This window comes from Octopus sinensis, linkage group LG9, assembly GCF_006345805.1.
Source record: "Octopus sinensis linkage group LG9, ASM634580v1, whole genome shotgun sequence".
In the NCBI taxonomy this organism is placed as follows: Eukaryota; Metazoa; Mollusca; class Cephalopoda; order Octopoda; family Octopodidae; genus Octopus; species Octopus sinensis.
Genome location: NC_043005.1, coordinates 28,232,946 through 28,246,518, shown reverse-complemented (window position 1 = coordinate 28,246,518; position 13,573 = coordinate 28,232,946). Strand labels below are relative to the sequence as shown.

General features: G+C 35.9%; 1 protein-coding gene across 4 annotated transcripts in view; it reads right to left on the bottom strand.

The window, feature by feature from the left end:
• Nucleotides 1-13,573, bottom strand: part of LOC115215573 (FYN-binding protein 1) — a 282,872-nt gene that overhangs the window by 56,420 nt on the left and 212,879 nt on the right. For all 4 annotated transcript variants that reach the window (XM_029784775.2, XM_029784776.2, XM_036505851.1 and 1 more), the window contains exon 2: nucleotides 3,647-4,574. In XM_029784775.2, coding sequence (XP_029640635.2) covers nucleotides 3,647-4,574 — 928 coding nt within the window. The remainder of the gene's footprint in view (nucleotides 1-3,646; nucleotides 4,575-13,573) is intronic.

The following is a 13,573-nucleotide window of genomic DNA, read 5'->3' as shown; positions in this document are numbered from 1 at the left end:
TAACTGGTACTTAATTTATTGACCCCGAAAGAGATGAATTCCGACCTTGGCAGAATTTGAACGGCAGATGAAATATCACTAAGCATTTCGCCCGGCATGCTAATGTATCTGCCAGCTCGCACCCCCCCCCCATTACTGCAACCCTTTTTATAAGAGAAAGCAGTAATTAACAATCGATTTTAAAGATATTCTCATTAAAAGACCATACATGTGCAGCAAATCAGAAATTCCTGCTATTCAATAATCTAGATGCTGCTATTCCGAATATGGGCATTTTAAAGTTATTTTATATTTTCCGATGGAATTATTATTTTTCTTGTTCAGTTCTGGTGTTGTACAAAGTATTAGATTATTCTGGTTTCTGTGGAAAACTATTTTAGTTTTCTTTATACTGAATCAGGTTTTTCTAGAAATAGACTAATCTGTAAAGATTTTCAGTTTGAAAGCTACATATTCAGCTTCATAGATGGTTTTAAGATTAATATTTCCAGCTTTATATGGTATGGCATAGGTCATTTATCATCACTGTCGTTGTCATCAATTTAATGTCCACTTTTCCATGCTTGCTTGGGTCAGATACAGTTTATTGAGGCAGATATTCTATGGCCAAATACCCTTACTGTCACCAACCTTCATCTGCCTCTAAGCAAGGTAATATTTCCCCCCAATAGTCAAACGTTTCCATGGAATATTGGAAATGAATGACACTGCTCGTATGACAGTGATGCTCATTTACAACAACCAAAGTGAAGTCAAAACAATGAATCATACACACACACAATAGGCTTCCTCTTCCAGTTCCATCTACCAAATTCACTCACAAGGCTTTGATTTATATAGTAAAGGGCACCAAGGTGCTATGCAGTGGGATTGAACCTGAAGCCTCATGGTTGGGAAACAAACATGTTAGTCACACAGTTGTGCTGTACTTGTATAAACTTCTTGACCATACAGCTTCATAGTGATCTCACAAGCGTTGGTGCAACTGAAACAAAGCACTCAGTACATACTGTAAAGTGTTTGGTGTTTAGGAATGGCCAAAGCAGATATTAGACTATCATACAGTCTTTGGATCCGTCAGATCCTGTCAAATCATCCTACCCATACCAGCATGGAATATGGACCTTAACTGATGATGATGATGATATCAAATCAATTATCATATCTTGGTAGAAAATTGTTTGACTGAATGTATAAGAACCTGAGGAGACTGGAGAGAAATGATGTAAATAAGACGTTGCATGTATAACGTGGACTTATATGAATGTGGAGGTGAGGTGAGAGAGTGGTTGGCTTTTAAAGGTACCAAGCAGTGTATGTCTGAGAGATGGCTACATTGGTTGAGTATGGTGTGGGCATGTGATGTGATTGGACAATGCGTGCTGGGTGATAAAATGATGTAATGTGCTGACAGTGAAGAGTATTTGTGGTAGTAGAAGACCAAAGAAAATATGAAAACTCTAGATGTTGGGTTTCATAGAAAAGATGATGAAAGATCACAATTAGTGGCAGACAAAATTTTCATGACAACATGGAAAAAAAACCAATGTTTGATAGTAATAATGATGATGATGATAGTTCTAATAATAACATATTTAGTTCTAATAACAGGCTCTAATACAACAATAGGCCTTAATATTTGTCATACTCTAATACCAATTGTATATTGTATGTTATAAATCAGCAATAAGCTCTAATATATATCATAAACTAAGAAGCTAGTGTATATATATATATATATATATATATATATATAGGGTATTATAATATAATAGAGATATTTTACTTTGAATAAATTTAATTTCATAAATTTTCTTTCAATATTTTTTTTACAGTAATTTGTGTTCTTTGTATTATTTATCTTTTTTTTTTTAAATCCCTTTCATACTCTGCCAGGTAATTGAAATAATAAAGCTATACGTAAGCTAAGATTGTTCAAGGAATATATTTCTATAAACTGAATATAAATGAGAACATTTCTGCTTAATAATAACATAATTTCTATCTCCTTAGTTTCTTTTCCATCAAACAATTCACAGTAAATCCATACTGTAGAGTGTGTGCGTGCATGTGTGTGTGTGTTTATTTTCACTTATTTTACATCCATTTTTGTACATATGTACATACGTATGTATGTATGTATGTATGTATGACAGGCTTCTTTCATTTTCTGAGTGAACCAAATTCACTCACACAGTGTCACACTGCAGGACTAAACTTAGAACCATGTGGCTGGAAAGCAAGATTATCATACATCCACTCCTGTGCTTCTGTGTGTGTGTGTGTGTGTGTGTGTGTGTGTGTGAGTGAGTGAGTGAGTGAGTGAGTGAATGTGTGTATGTTTGTATTCCCTTGTTTTGACATGTCATGGTCATTGTAAATGAGCATCACTGTCATACAAGCTGTGTCATCCGTTTTCAATATTCTGCAAATATGTGTCTGGCCACAGGGAAATTTTACCTTGCTTAAACAGATTTGTGGGAGAATGAGGCTGGCAGGTGGGGTGGGGGATATTTACACAATAAGACCAAAAGGCTGTCATCACATTTCTCTCCAGTTTTTCACAGAATATCCAAATTCAACATCCATGTCCCGCAAAGACTTTTTTAAACATACTTCATTAATCAACTGACTTTAGATTTAATATCTGGCCACCTTCTCATTAAACTTATCCTCAATCTCTCAAATATGTTAACATTTCAAATCTAAAAGATTTTACTGAAATTTCTCTCTCTGACCTCCACTAATGTTCCACATTCTTTGTTCTTTTGTTTCACTCACTACCATATAGCATCATACTCCTCAGATATACATCACACACACACTATGCCTTTCATACAAAGAAAGAAGCTCTTTGTTGTCAACAGTGAAATGTCTTCCTGAACTTCTTCCTCCCTTTCGTTATTCTAGCTACAAAACTCTCACAACAGTTCCCTCCCACACTGGTACTAATTAGATCACCTAGGTAACAGAAATTATCAACTATGACTAGTGAACCACCCAAATATTCACTAGATATTGTACGGCTTCAGTACTTGAGTGGAATAATGTTACCAAAGTAGAAAGCTGTCAGATGGCATTCTGGAAATTCTTCTGAATAATTTTACGACAGAATGGTGGGTGTTATGAAGAGAGAAGAGACATTTCAATGTATTTCTGGGCTACTTGTCATTTATGTAATATTTATAACATAACTTAGAATACTTCCTGTCTACATATTGTATATGTAAAATAATAAGAAGTCATGTAACATATGTTATGTATATCTTGAATAATTAACTTTTAAGCATTTCTATTCTCCAAGCTAAGAAATGTACAATCTTGCATATTTATTCAATGATTCTCTCATTATTACACGAACAAGTATGGTGAAATCTATGCTTTGCTGATGAGATCATAATAATGCTGAAATTTGTCTGCATTCGTCTTTGGATTTCTTGCACCATATCCTTTGAGGTAACGTTTGCTTTCCTGTAACTACAGTCAAATTTGCACTTTATTTTTCACTATGAATATATGAAAAAGCTTACAAGTAAGAGAAAGGAAGTAGTGGGGAGATAAGAAGAGGAGTGGGAGAGAGAGGAGGAGGGATATCAGCTATGTCAGCTGATGAAGGAAACATAATATAGTAAAAAAACAGACTTACTTGTTAATTCTTCAACTGCTTTCTCATATTGTCTCAACAGAAATATTATTTCATTGGATTCCAGTTTTCTGGGTTTGGAAGGACATTTTTGTACAGTTTGTAATTTTGATTTATTGATTAATTGAAACTTTTTGTTGTCTCTCTTTCTTATGATCACATCTTTGTTATTTAATTCAAAGCCTTTTGGGAGGGAATCACTTCGTTCAGGAGTTGGCGGCGCTGACACTTTACTTTTAGTTCCTGTGTTTCCATGAATTGCTTGTGTCAAAAGTTCAGTACGCTTCTTAATTAAACTACCTCCAAGGGACTTTATTTCTTCAGGATCACGCATTGCGGTTCCTTTGTCAAGAACTACGTGTTTAGGGGAAGCATTTACCTTTGTTTGGGGACTTTCTGTGGAATTTTCATGATTGCTCTGCTGGCTGTTCTGCCGACTGGTTTGGTAAGGAGACTTCCGCGCATGAAGTTGTTTTGATGAAGTTGTGTTTGTAGTTTCACAGGCAAAAGCAGCTGGAATGTTTATCTTATTTGTTGTGATACTTAATCGTGATCCTGACTCCGAAGATGATCCACCGTTTATCACTGAGTTACTGTTAGGTGTATCACAGGACGACTCAACTTTATTATTCAACAACTTTTTTCCCGATTCTTCTTGTTTCAATAATGATTTCTGCTCTAAACTTGAAATGGATTTCCGATCAAGTGTCGAAACATTCTTCCGGTCTATAGTAGAAACATTCTTAGATTCCAAGGTTTTGAGAGAAGGTTTTGTTGTTGATGTTGTGTTTGTTATTTTATCTGTGGTAGTGTGGGGTTTGAACTTAGAATTTCTATCAGCGACTTTCCGTGTTGTGTTGATTTCAGTTTTATTGGACAATGGTGCATCAAATCGGGCTTTCAGAGCAGAAACAGTGACATTTCCCTGACCCTAGTAAGAAAAATAGACAAAAAAAAAGAAATAAGTCATAATCATAACATATATTATGTGTATAAAATACTTATGTATGTATGTATATATGTATGTATTTATGTACATATGCATACATACAGGCATATGTACATACATATGTATGCATGCATATAGGTGTAGCAAGAATATTTAGCAATCGGATCACTATATCTGATGTCATGATTCACTAGAATATTATCCATGTCATTGAAAAGATTTGACTAAGCAAGACTTTGCCTGGAACCGGCTCCAGCAACAATTTCCTCTTTTGGTGTGTTTCTTTCTGAACCTAACCATTACCATATATTCAGTGTACCTCAACTACTAGGAGGAAACGGCAGCAGACAGATGGTAAAGGGACAGTGGACAACAGCTGACCCAAAGAGACATTAGAAGACAGTAGTACAGCCAGCACTAACAACATTTTGACTGCTGCCACAATCACACCAAGCCAAGAACAATTATCTCCTAACTCTATTGACACCTTGTTGTTTGTCTGTATACATGCCTCATACAATCTTCCTTTCATTTGGAGAAAGAAACCTTTCACAGCCAACAGAGGTGACAACACACTGAATTTCCTCCATTCTATTCTTATTCTAGCAATTACACTCTCCATACATTCTCCTCCACAACTAAATTGGCCCCCTAGGTAGCAGACATTATTAACTACCTCTACTGAGCCACCACCGCATTTGAGAGAATGTGCATCTTCCACATATGAACACTAGTTTCTCTGATAACCTTCCAATTATTCTACTACACTTCTTGCGTGTCCATACATTACACTGAATATACAGTATGGAGTTCCTGCTTACACATTACCTACAAATCAAACAAGTCCACCTACATGAAGTGGGTAGGGTCATGTCTGTTTCTGTCCTTGTTAAGTTAACCTTAACAAAGTTTATATATATATATCAAGTAACGTTTGTAACCACTTCAACATGGCTGTTCTGTTCGAATGGACTTTACTGCGATTTTTTAACCTCAAGAGATCATCTCCTTTTGGGGTTAAAAAATTGCAGTAAAGTCCGTTCGAATGGAACGGTCATGTTGAAGTTGCTACAAACCTTATTACTTGCTAGTACAACTATTGTGTTCCCCTCTTAGGGAGATTTTAGAAATAGCTTTTTGGCTTATATATATATATATATATATATATATATATATATATATATATATATATATATATATATTTATATATATATATATATATATATATATATAAGGGCAAAAGAAAAAAATTTTCAATGCCAAATATGCAGAGAATAGACTTTAAATCGTCAATAACCACATATAATTCATCACTGCCTCTTACTCTATGAGAATTTTCAATCTGATAGCACGTGCCTTGAAGTGTACTGCAAAATTGCTATTTGGATATATTTGGGGTACTTAAGTGTACTCATGACTTAGTGTCTACTTCTTCAATGGGTGAAATTAAGTATTTCATTTATTTCTTAATGTATTTACCACTGATGATGAGAAAATTCTTTATGAATTATCTCAGAAATCAGACCGACTCAGTAATAACGGAATTTTTTTAGAAATTTCTGTCAGCTTGCTTCGAGATGCATGCTTTTAGTGATGAATTATATGTGATTATTGACGATTTAAAGTCTATCATCAGCATATTTGGCATTGGAATTTTTTTCTTTTGCCCTTATTTATAAGTTGTTTATAATTTTCACCTTAAAAGGTATTTTTTAATATGCTGGCCACTGATAAAATTTTCATATTAAATATATATATATATATAATCAATAAAAAAAAACGAAGAAAAAACATAAGAAAAAAACAACAATGCTCGTATGTGGTACATGTAAAGTATTAACAGATGCTAAGGAAAGGAAAGAAAGGTGGTTTTATGTCTCGAGCAAAGCTCTTCTTCAGAAACTGGAGACGGAGGAAAGTCCAAGAGAAAAGGAAGATAGAGGGAAAAAAAAATCGCCAACAATCCAAATGTATATATACCATATTCTGAATTAGCGGAAGTTACAAAGTGACTCCAATGCTGAGTTTCATTCAAGGCAGTTATGAAATTCTTGACCCTTGAGTTACTTTTCCAACTTCAACTGATTAAAAATAATCTTTTCTACTCTAGGCACAAGGCCTGAAATTTTGGGTGAGGGGGGGGACAGTCGATTAGATCGACCCCCAATACACAACTGGTACTTAATTTATTGACCCCGAAGGGATGAAAGTCAAAGTTAACCTCGGTAGAATTCGAACTCAGAATGTAAAGACAGATGAAATACCGCTAAGCATTTCACCCTGCATGTTAACGTTTCTGCCAGCTCACTGCCTTAAAATTTTTTTGACTGGGGGAGGGGGCCAGTCAATTAGATCGACCCCAGTATGCAAATGGTATTTAATTTATCAACCCTGAAATGATGAAAGGCAAAGTTGACCTCGGCAGAATTCAAACTCAGAACATAAAGACAAATGAAATACCTATTTCGTTACTACCCACAAGGGGCTAAACACAGAGAGGACAAACAAGGACAGACAAACGGATTAAGTCGATTATATCGACCCCAGTGTGTAACTGGTACTTATTTAATCGACCCCGAAAGGATGAAAGGCAAAGTCGACCTTGGCGGAATTTGAACTCTGAACGTAGCAGCAGACGAAATACCGCTAAGCATTTCGCCTGGCGTACTAACATTTCTGCCAGCTCACCAACATAGCTGATTAAAAATAATAAAACATATATATATTCATGCATTGGATTCTTTTTATCCTGTTTGTTCTACCATACCTACACACACACACACACACATACACAATAAATATATTTGTGGTTTTATGTGGAAAAAAAAAACACCCATTTTTGTGATCATATTTCTCATTCTGTTTCAATTAATTTTGAAAATATTTTTCAAGGCGATTTAGTTCAATAACTGACTTTATTATTTCATTATAAAGCTGAAGGGTCTTATATAAAATTATGATGACAGGTTTTAATTCAAATACAAACATTTAAAACAGACAGTTTTGAATCAGAAACCAAACCAACAACAAAATAAATAAACAAACAACAAAAAGAAAACAGTTTAACACCTTATAATTCTATTATAATTCCTCTCACGTCCAGAATGTATTTTTAGAATATAAATCAAACCCAGCACCTTGTTTTATTAACCCTAAGTGGGGGTCTAGAGAGGGTTACGAAAGGATAAATGTATTTCTAGTGCAGGCATAGCTCTATGGTTTAAGAATTTTATTTTGTAACCACATAGTCTTAGGTCCAATTCCACTAAGCAGCACTTTGGTCAAATGTCTTCTAAGATAGCCTCAGTTTGTGAGTGAACGAAATTAGGTGAATGGAAACTTGTGGAAGCTTATCCTAGAGACTGTTTATTGGACACTCTGTTACAAGTCCTTCGAATGGCTCTTTGGTCTGAAGATATCTTTTTCCCTATCTCCTACCACAAGTCATGGAGGCTCTCTAAAAAAGGATCATGATGCTGCCCTTTCATTTCTCTAATTAAGCCCGGTGGAACCTTTGCTTTTTAAATATAGAGTTTTGGTAAAGTATGTAGTGTCTGTCTAGTCACTTTCATTAGCTTACAGCTGTTTCAACTATGAGAAACTGTGCATCCAGAGTTGAGTGCCAATGTGACATAGCTTCTTCAGAGCCAGTTACATGAAGTGTTTTTTTTTAATGAAGAAAGCATTTAAATGTATAGTTGCATCCATATAAATACACGTACAGATGGATACAGACATATATACATACATAAACATGTGTGTGTGTGTGTGTGTGTGTGTGTGTGTGCGTGTGTCTATGCAACAAAACTTCCATAAACTATAAACTCCCTAAACAAGTTTAACCCTTACTAGAACTATAATCTCAATGAAGGACAATCACACAGTATCAAGATACAGTATGATATATACAACATACAAAAACAGACACAGACACTGGCACATGTATGATAGGATATAACAACCTAGTAAAACACACACAACACACACACACAAAGCACCTTAAGAAACTAGCTCTGCAATTGTGAAGTGATGCATTCAATTCCACAGTGTGGCTACGGACTTACTTATTAATCTTATGAATAATTTGTTCACTTGATCCAACAGCTGAGTACAAATCCTTAAAACTGATAGAGGAATCCATTTTTTTTTTACATAAATAGACAATTATATCCAAACCACAGCAGTTATTTAATTATCTTCAAAAGTTAGTAAACAGGAGATGGATCTTTGTTGATTTCAATGGTGAGGATCCAGTTGTTTGACAGCTCAAATGAATCACCTGCTCTAGAATTAACTTGTAAGTGGTTGAGTGTTCCACAGACTCATGTACCCTTAATGTAACCCTCAAGTAGAATCAGACAAGGCTGCATTTTTAAATTACAGATACATGGCTGTATGGTTAAGAAGCTTGCTTTGCAATCCCATTGTTTCGGGTTCAGTTCCACTGCATAACACCTTGGGCAAGTGTCTCCTACTGTAGCCCCAGGCTAACCAATGCCTTGTCAGTGAATTTGGTAGATGGAAACTGTGTAGAAGCCCATCGTATATATTTATGTATATAGCATGCTGATGATGTCTATTGAGGTAGAAACATGTCTCTATGTCTGTCCTACAAACAATAAGCCTCTCCTTTTCCTTAATGGGATGTCAACTTTTAGAGAATTCTTGGTTCTTGGAATTATCTCTCCTTTTCAAGTGGAACTGGTCTCATCTGCTATTTGGTAATTATGATATATTCTCTAGAGGCAGAGATAGTTTTAATGAAGCATGAATCTATGTTGTGTGGTATTTGATATACCTGTATTTGTGCATGTCGTTTGAATCCTTGCCACTGGCCACTCTGAGTTATTTCTCTTGATTCGGTTTTGTTTGAATTATTTAATAGAGAACTACAGAATCTTAAAATCACTGACCCTGAACAGGTAAGAGGGGGCGTGGACATGCCTGTCCACTTCCTGGAATACATTAGGATGAGTGTTCTCCTGGAGAAAGGTAGGAACCAGAGAGTGGGTGGGAGGAAAACACTTGAAAACTAAGGAAGAGAGAGAGAGAGAGAGAGAGAGAGAGAGAGAGAGAGAGAGAGAGAGATGGGGAGAAGACAAAGAGAGAAAATACATATAAAACTGTGTGCAGCTTAAATGTTATGAGTCAGTGATGTGACGTGACCCTTGAACAGGAAAATGGGCTATCGCCATCATCACAACCACCACCACCACCACCATCATCATCAAAACCACCATCACCACTGAAACCCACTTTCATCAGTGACGCAACCACCACCACCATCACCATCACTACCACAACAACAACAACAGTAACAATATCAGAGCTATGAGAATGTTTAAGAGGTCTGGCTAGCATTGTTGTTGATATGTCTAATCCTTAAATCTGCAGGTTTGGTGCCTTCAGCTAACCTCTTTCATACAGTGGTATTGTGTATAGCACTAACACTACAAATACACACGCACACACAAAACAGGTTATACAAACAGTAGAAAACTGAGGTATCTTAGTAATATAATAAAATAATCAATTATATATATATATACATACACACACACACAGAAAGAGAGAGACAGACAGATAGACAGACACAGACAGAGAGAAAGAGACACAGATATCTGAAAAAATTATTGCCTTCTGTTATTCTTTCAAATGTATGTGTTGTGTGTGTGTATATATGTATATATATATATATGCAGGGTGATTCAAAAGTCTCCATACAAAGGAAAAATTTATTTTCTTTATAAGAAACAGTTTATAAGATCCCCTCGATTCCCTGATCTGACCCCTCTTGGTTTCTATCTTTGGGGACATTTGAAAGGCATGGTGTATCGCAGAAAGATAAAAGACATAAATCATTTGAAGGAATGCATCACCAACTCATTTGCACACGTATCACCAGATGTGCTATTACGAGTCCACAATGAGTTGGGTAAACGTATTGCAATGTCTAATCAAAACAAGGGTAACCATATAGAGCCTGTTAAATAAAAAAACTGTTCTTATAAACTGTTTCTTATAAAAAGATAAATTGTTCTTATGGATGGCGACTTTTGAATCACTCTGTATATACACACACATTATGTATGCATGTATGTATGTATGTATGTATGCATACATGCATGCAAGTATGTATGAGATTAATTTCACAGCCTATTCATTGCATTGTAATGTAATTGAGCTGTGCATCCCATAGACATGGTGTAACCTTAATGTAATCCACAGGTAGAATGAGGTGAGTCAGAATGTGTGTGTGTGTATGTGTGTGTGTGTGTGTATGTGTGAAACTGGCCCTTTGAATACAAACACACACACACATATACACACACCTGTTAAGTTTTGAATATCAAGTGTTTGAGAGAAAAGGAGAAAAGAAGGGGAGAGGTGTTTGTGAGTGACAAGAAAGTGTTTGAGTAGTGTGTGTATGCATGCGTGTGTTTGTGTGTGTGTGTGTGTAAAGTAAGAGAGAAATCCTAGAACAGTAGAAGATAATGTCATATCCTTGTCAAAATCAGAAATAATGGGGGTAGAGTGAGAACTGTGTGATGTATGAGAGATGAGGGGGGAGGAAGGAGGGAGACCTTAAAACATTAGATAATGTTATATATGGCCCCGTTAAGTAAGAGAGAGAGACCCTAAAACAGCAGATGATGTCAGTCAAAAGGGGACAAAATTAGAAGCCAATTCTTATAATTTGATTGTAGATTATTGAATAAAATTGAATTAAAAGGAAATGTGGAGGGTAATTGTGATAATGTAAAGGGTAGGGTAGTGGTGATAGATGTGGGTGAATTGGGTGGCAGGGGTAGGTGACAAAGATATAATAGCTACTGTGGTAGTGGTGGTGGGTAAGATATGGTGGTAGTGTTGAGTGATTTAGAAGACAGTGGTGGTAGTAGCTAAGATAATACGTTGCCAGTGGTTAAGAAGATGGTGATGATGGGTAAGGTGGTAAAGTATAATACTGATTGGGTGGATTATGGCGATAAGGTACATTCAGCAGAGAAATGCTTTCACTGATTTGCCAACTAAGCTCCATCCCCACCCCTGCAGTAACCTAATAAAAATATAAAAGAGTTACAGAAAACTAACTCAAATAAGTTGATGGTATGAAATCAGATAAAGAAATTAAAAGTCAATATATGGGTGGGGCTCACAGCAATGGTTTCAAACAAAGTTTGTTTATTATATACAACTGTTTCAAGCCAAACCCATAGACTTTGTTCTGGCAGCCAACATGTGCCCTCAATGGATAATATCTTCTGATTTCTTCTTATAAGGAAGTAGAGTCTTTCAATCAAGTTTATAGTTGCCTCGCTTACTGTCTGGTAGGGAAGACAACAATGAAGCTAGAAATACATCTACCGATCCAAAGGAGGGGCTCTGAACTAACTTCGGTGTTTTTAACACAACCTAAAGTGAGATTTTTTTTCCATGGCAAACTGCAGTGAAAATGCCTTTTCACAGGTTAAATATACAAGCATTTATACGTGCATATTTTTACATACAAACATATCTCTGAAGATATATGTCTATACACATGTGCATGCATGCACGCACACACACACATAGATAACAGTTATTTATGGCATACAGAGCACTACATGCATTAAAAGTACAACAGCATTGATAGTATGTTTGATAGAGTGAATAACAGTGGTGAAGTGTAAAAGATATGGCTACTTTGATCTGAGATGTATTATCTATTCAAAGGCATTTCTGTTCAAACAGATAACTCTTCACTGTAAAACAAATGGAAAAGAGAATATTAATGGACAACTAATGAGAAGGGTGGACACATATTTTATATAACCTGGCTTATGGATTTATATCGGTCCCTAATATCATATAAAATACTGTTATTTTATAAAGGATTACACTACTAGCTGTGTAGTGCAGGCTTAGGTAGCTGTGTAACATGAGATATAGGGTTACACAGCTGTGTGTCACAGGGTACATTATCTGATATAGGCAGGGATGTAGCGAGGGTGGGGAAAGCAGGGCACATGCTCTGAGCACCACTTTGAGGGGGGGGGGCAATTTTACCAAAATCATTTTCTAATTAATCCATAAAAAAAAAAAACCCAGTTATTTTTTTCATGCGTGTTTCTGCTTTTTGGTTGGGTGGGTGGGGGGTACAATTTTGATGCTTGCTCTGGGCACCATTTACCCTTGCTATACTCCTGGATATAGAGTACATGTCTGATAGGAGGGTTGTACTATAGTGTAACAGGGGATACATTGATGTCTGATACAAAGTTACACTGATATGTTACATGGGTACATTATTACCAAGTACAGTGTTACATGGCTTTGTGACATAGGGTATATTTTCATTTAATATCAATATATCCCATGTAATATGGGGCACACTGATTTTTGATACAGGGTTATGTTGTATGATGGGGTACATTTAATTGATACAAGGTTACTGATAAATGAGATGTCCATTAGCCTTGCAAAACCAAGAATCTGTACATGGCTGTTGACAGAGCAATGTTTATTGAGAGTGGAGAATGAGGAAAATGATGCATATATTGACTTGAGTGACATGTGGCATTTTGAGGGGAAACTATAAGGGTATAAATACCAGGACAGATTGTAAGGGTCAATATTAGGACAGACGTGGTATTGAAAGGGTAAATAGTGGAAGTTTACTTAAAACAAATATCAATGTTTCTTGAATCTACTTTCTTACACAAGGAACAACAGAGAGAAAAGTGAGCAGCAGCAGTGCTGCTGCTGCTACTGCTACTACTACTACTACTACTACCACTACTACTACTACTACAACAAAGTTCTCAAATAGAAATTCAAAGACCAATATTTCATAAGAGTGAAGAACTGAATTGGACCTACTTGACAAAAACTGCAATAAAAATGGTAATTCCTACGTCTTAAATTACAGTTGGATTTAATAAAGTGATGTTATGAACAGAGGGAAAATTACATCAATCCATGGCAAAAAAAAATGGAGC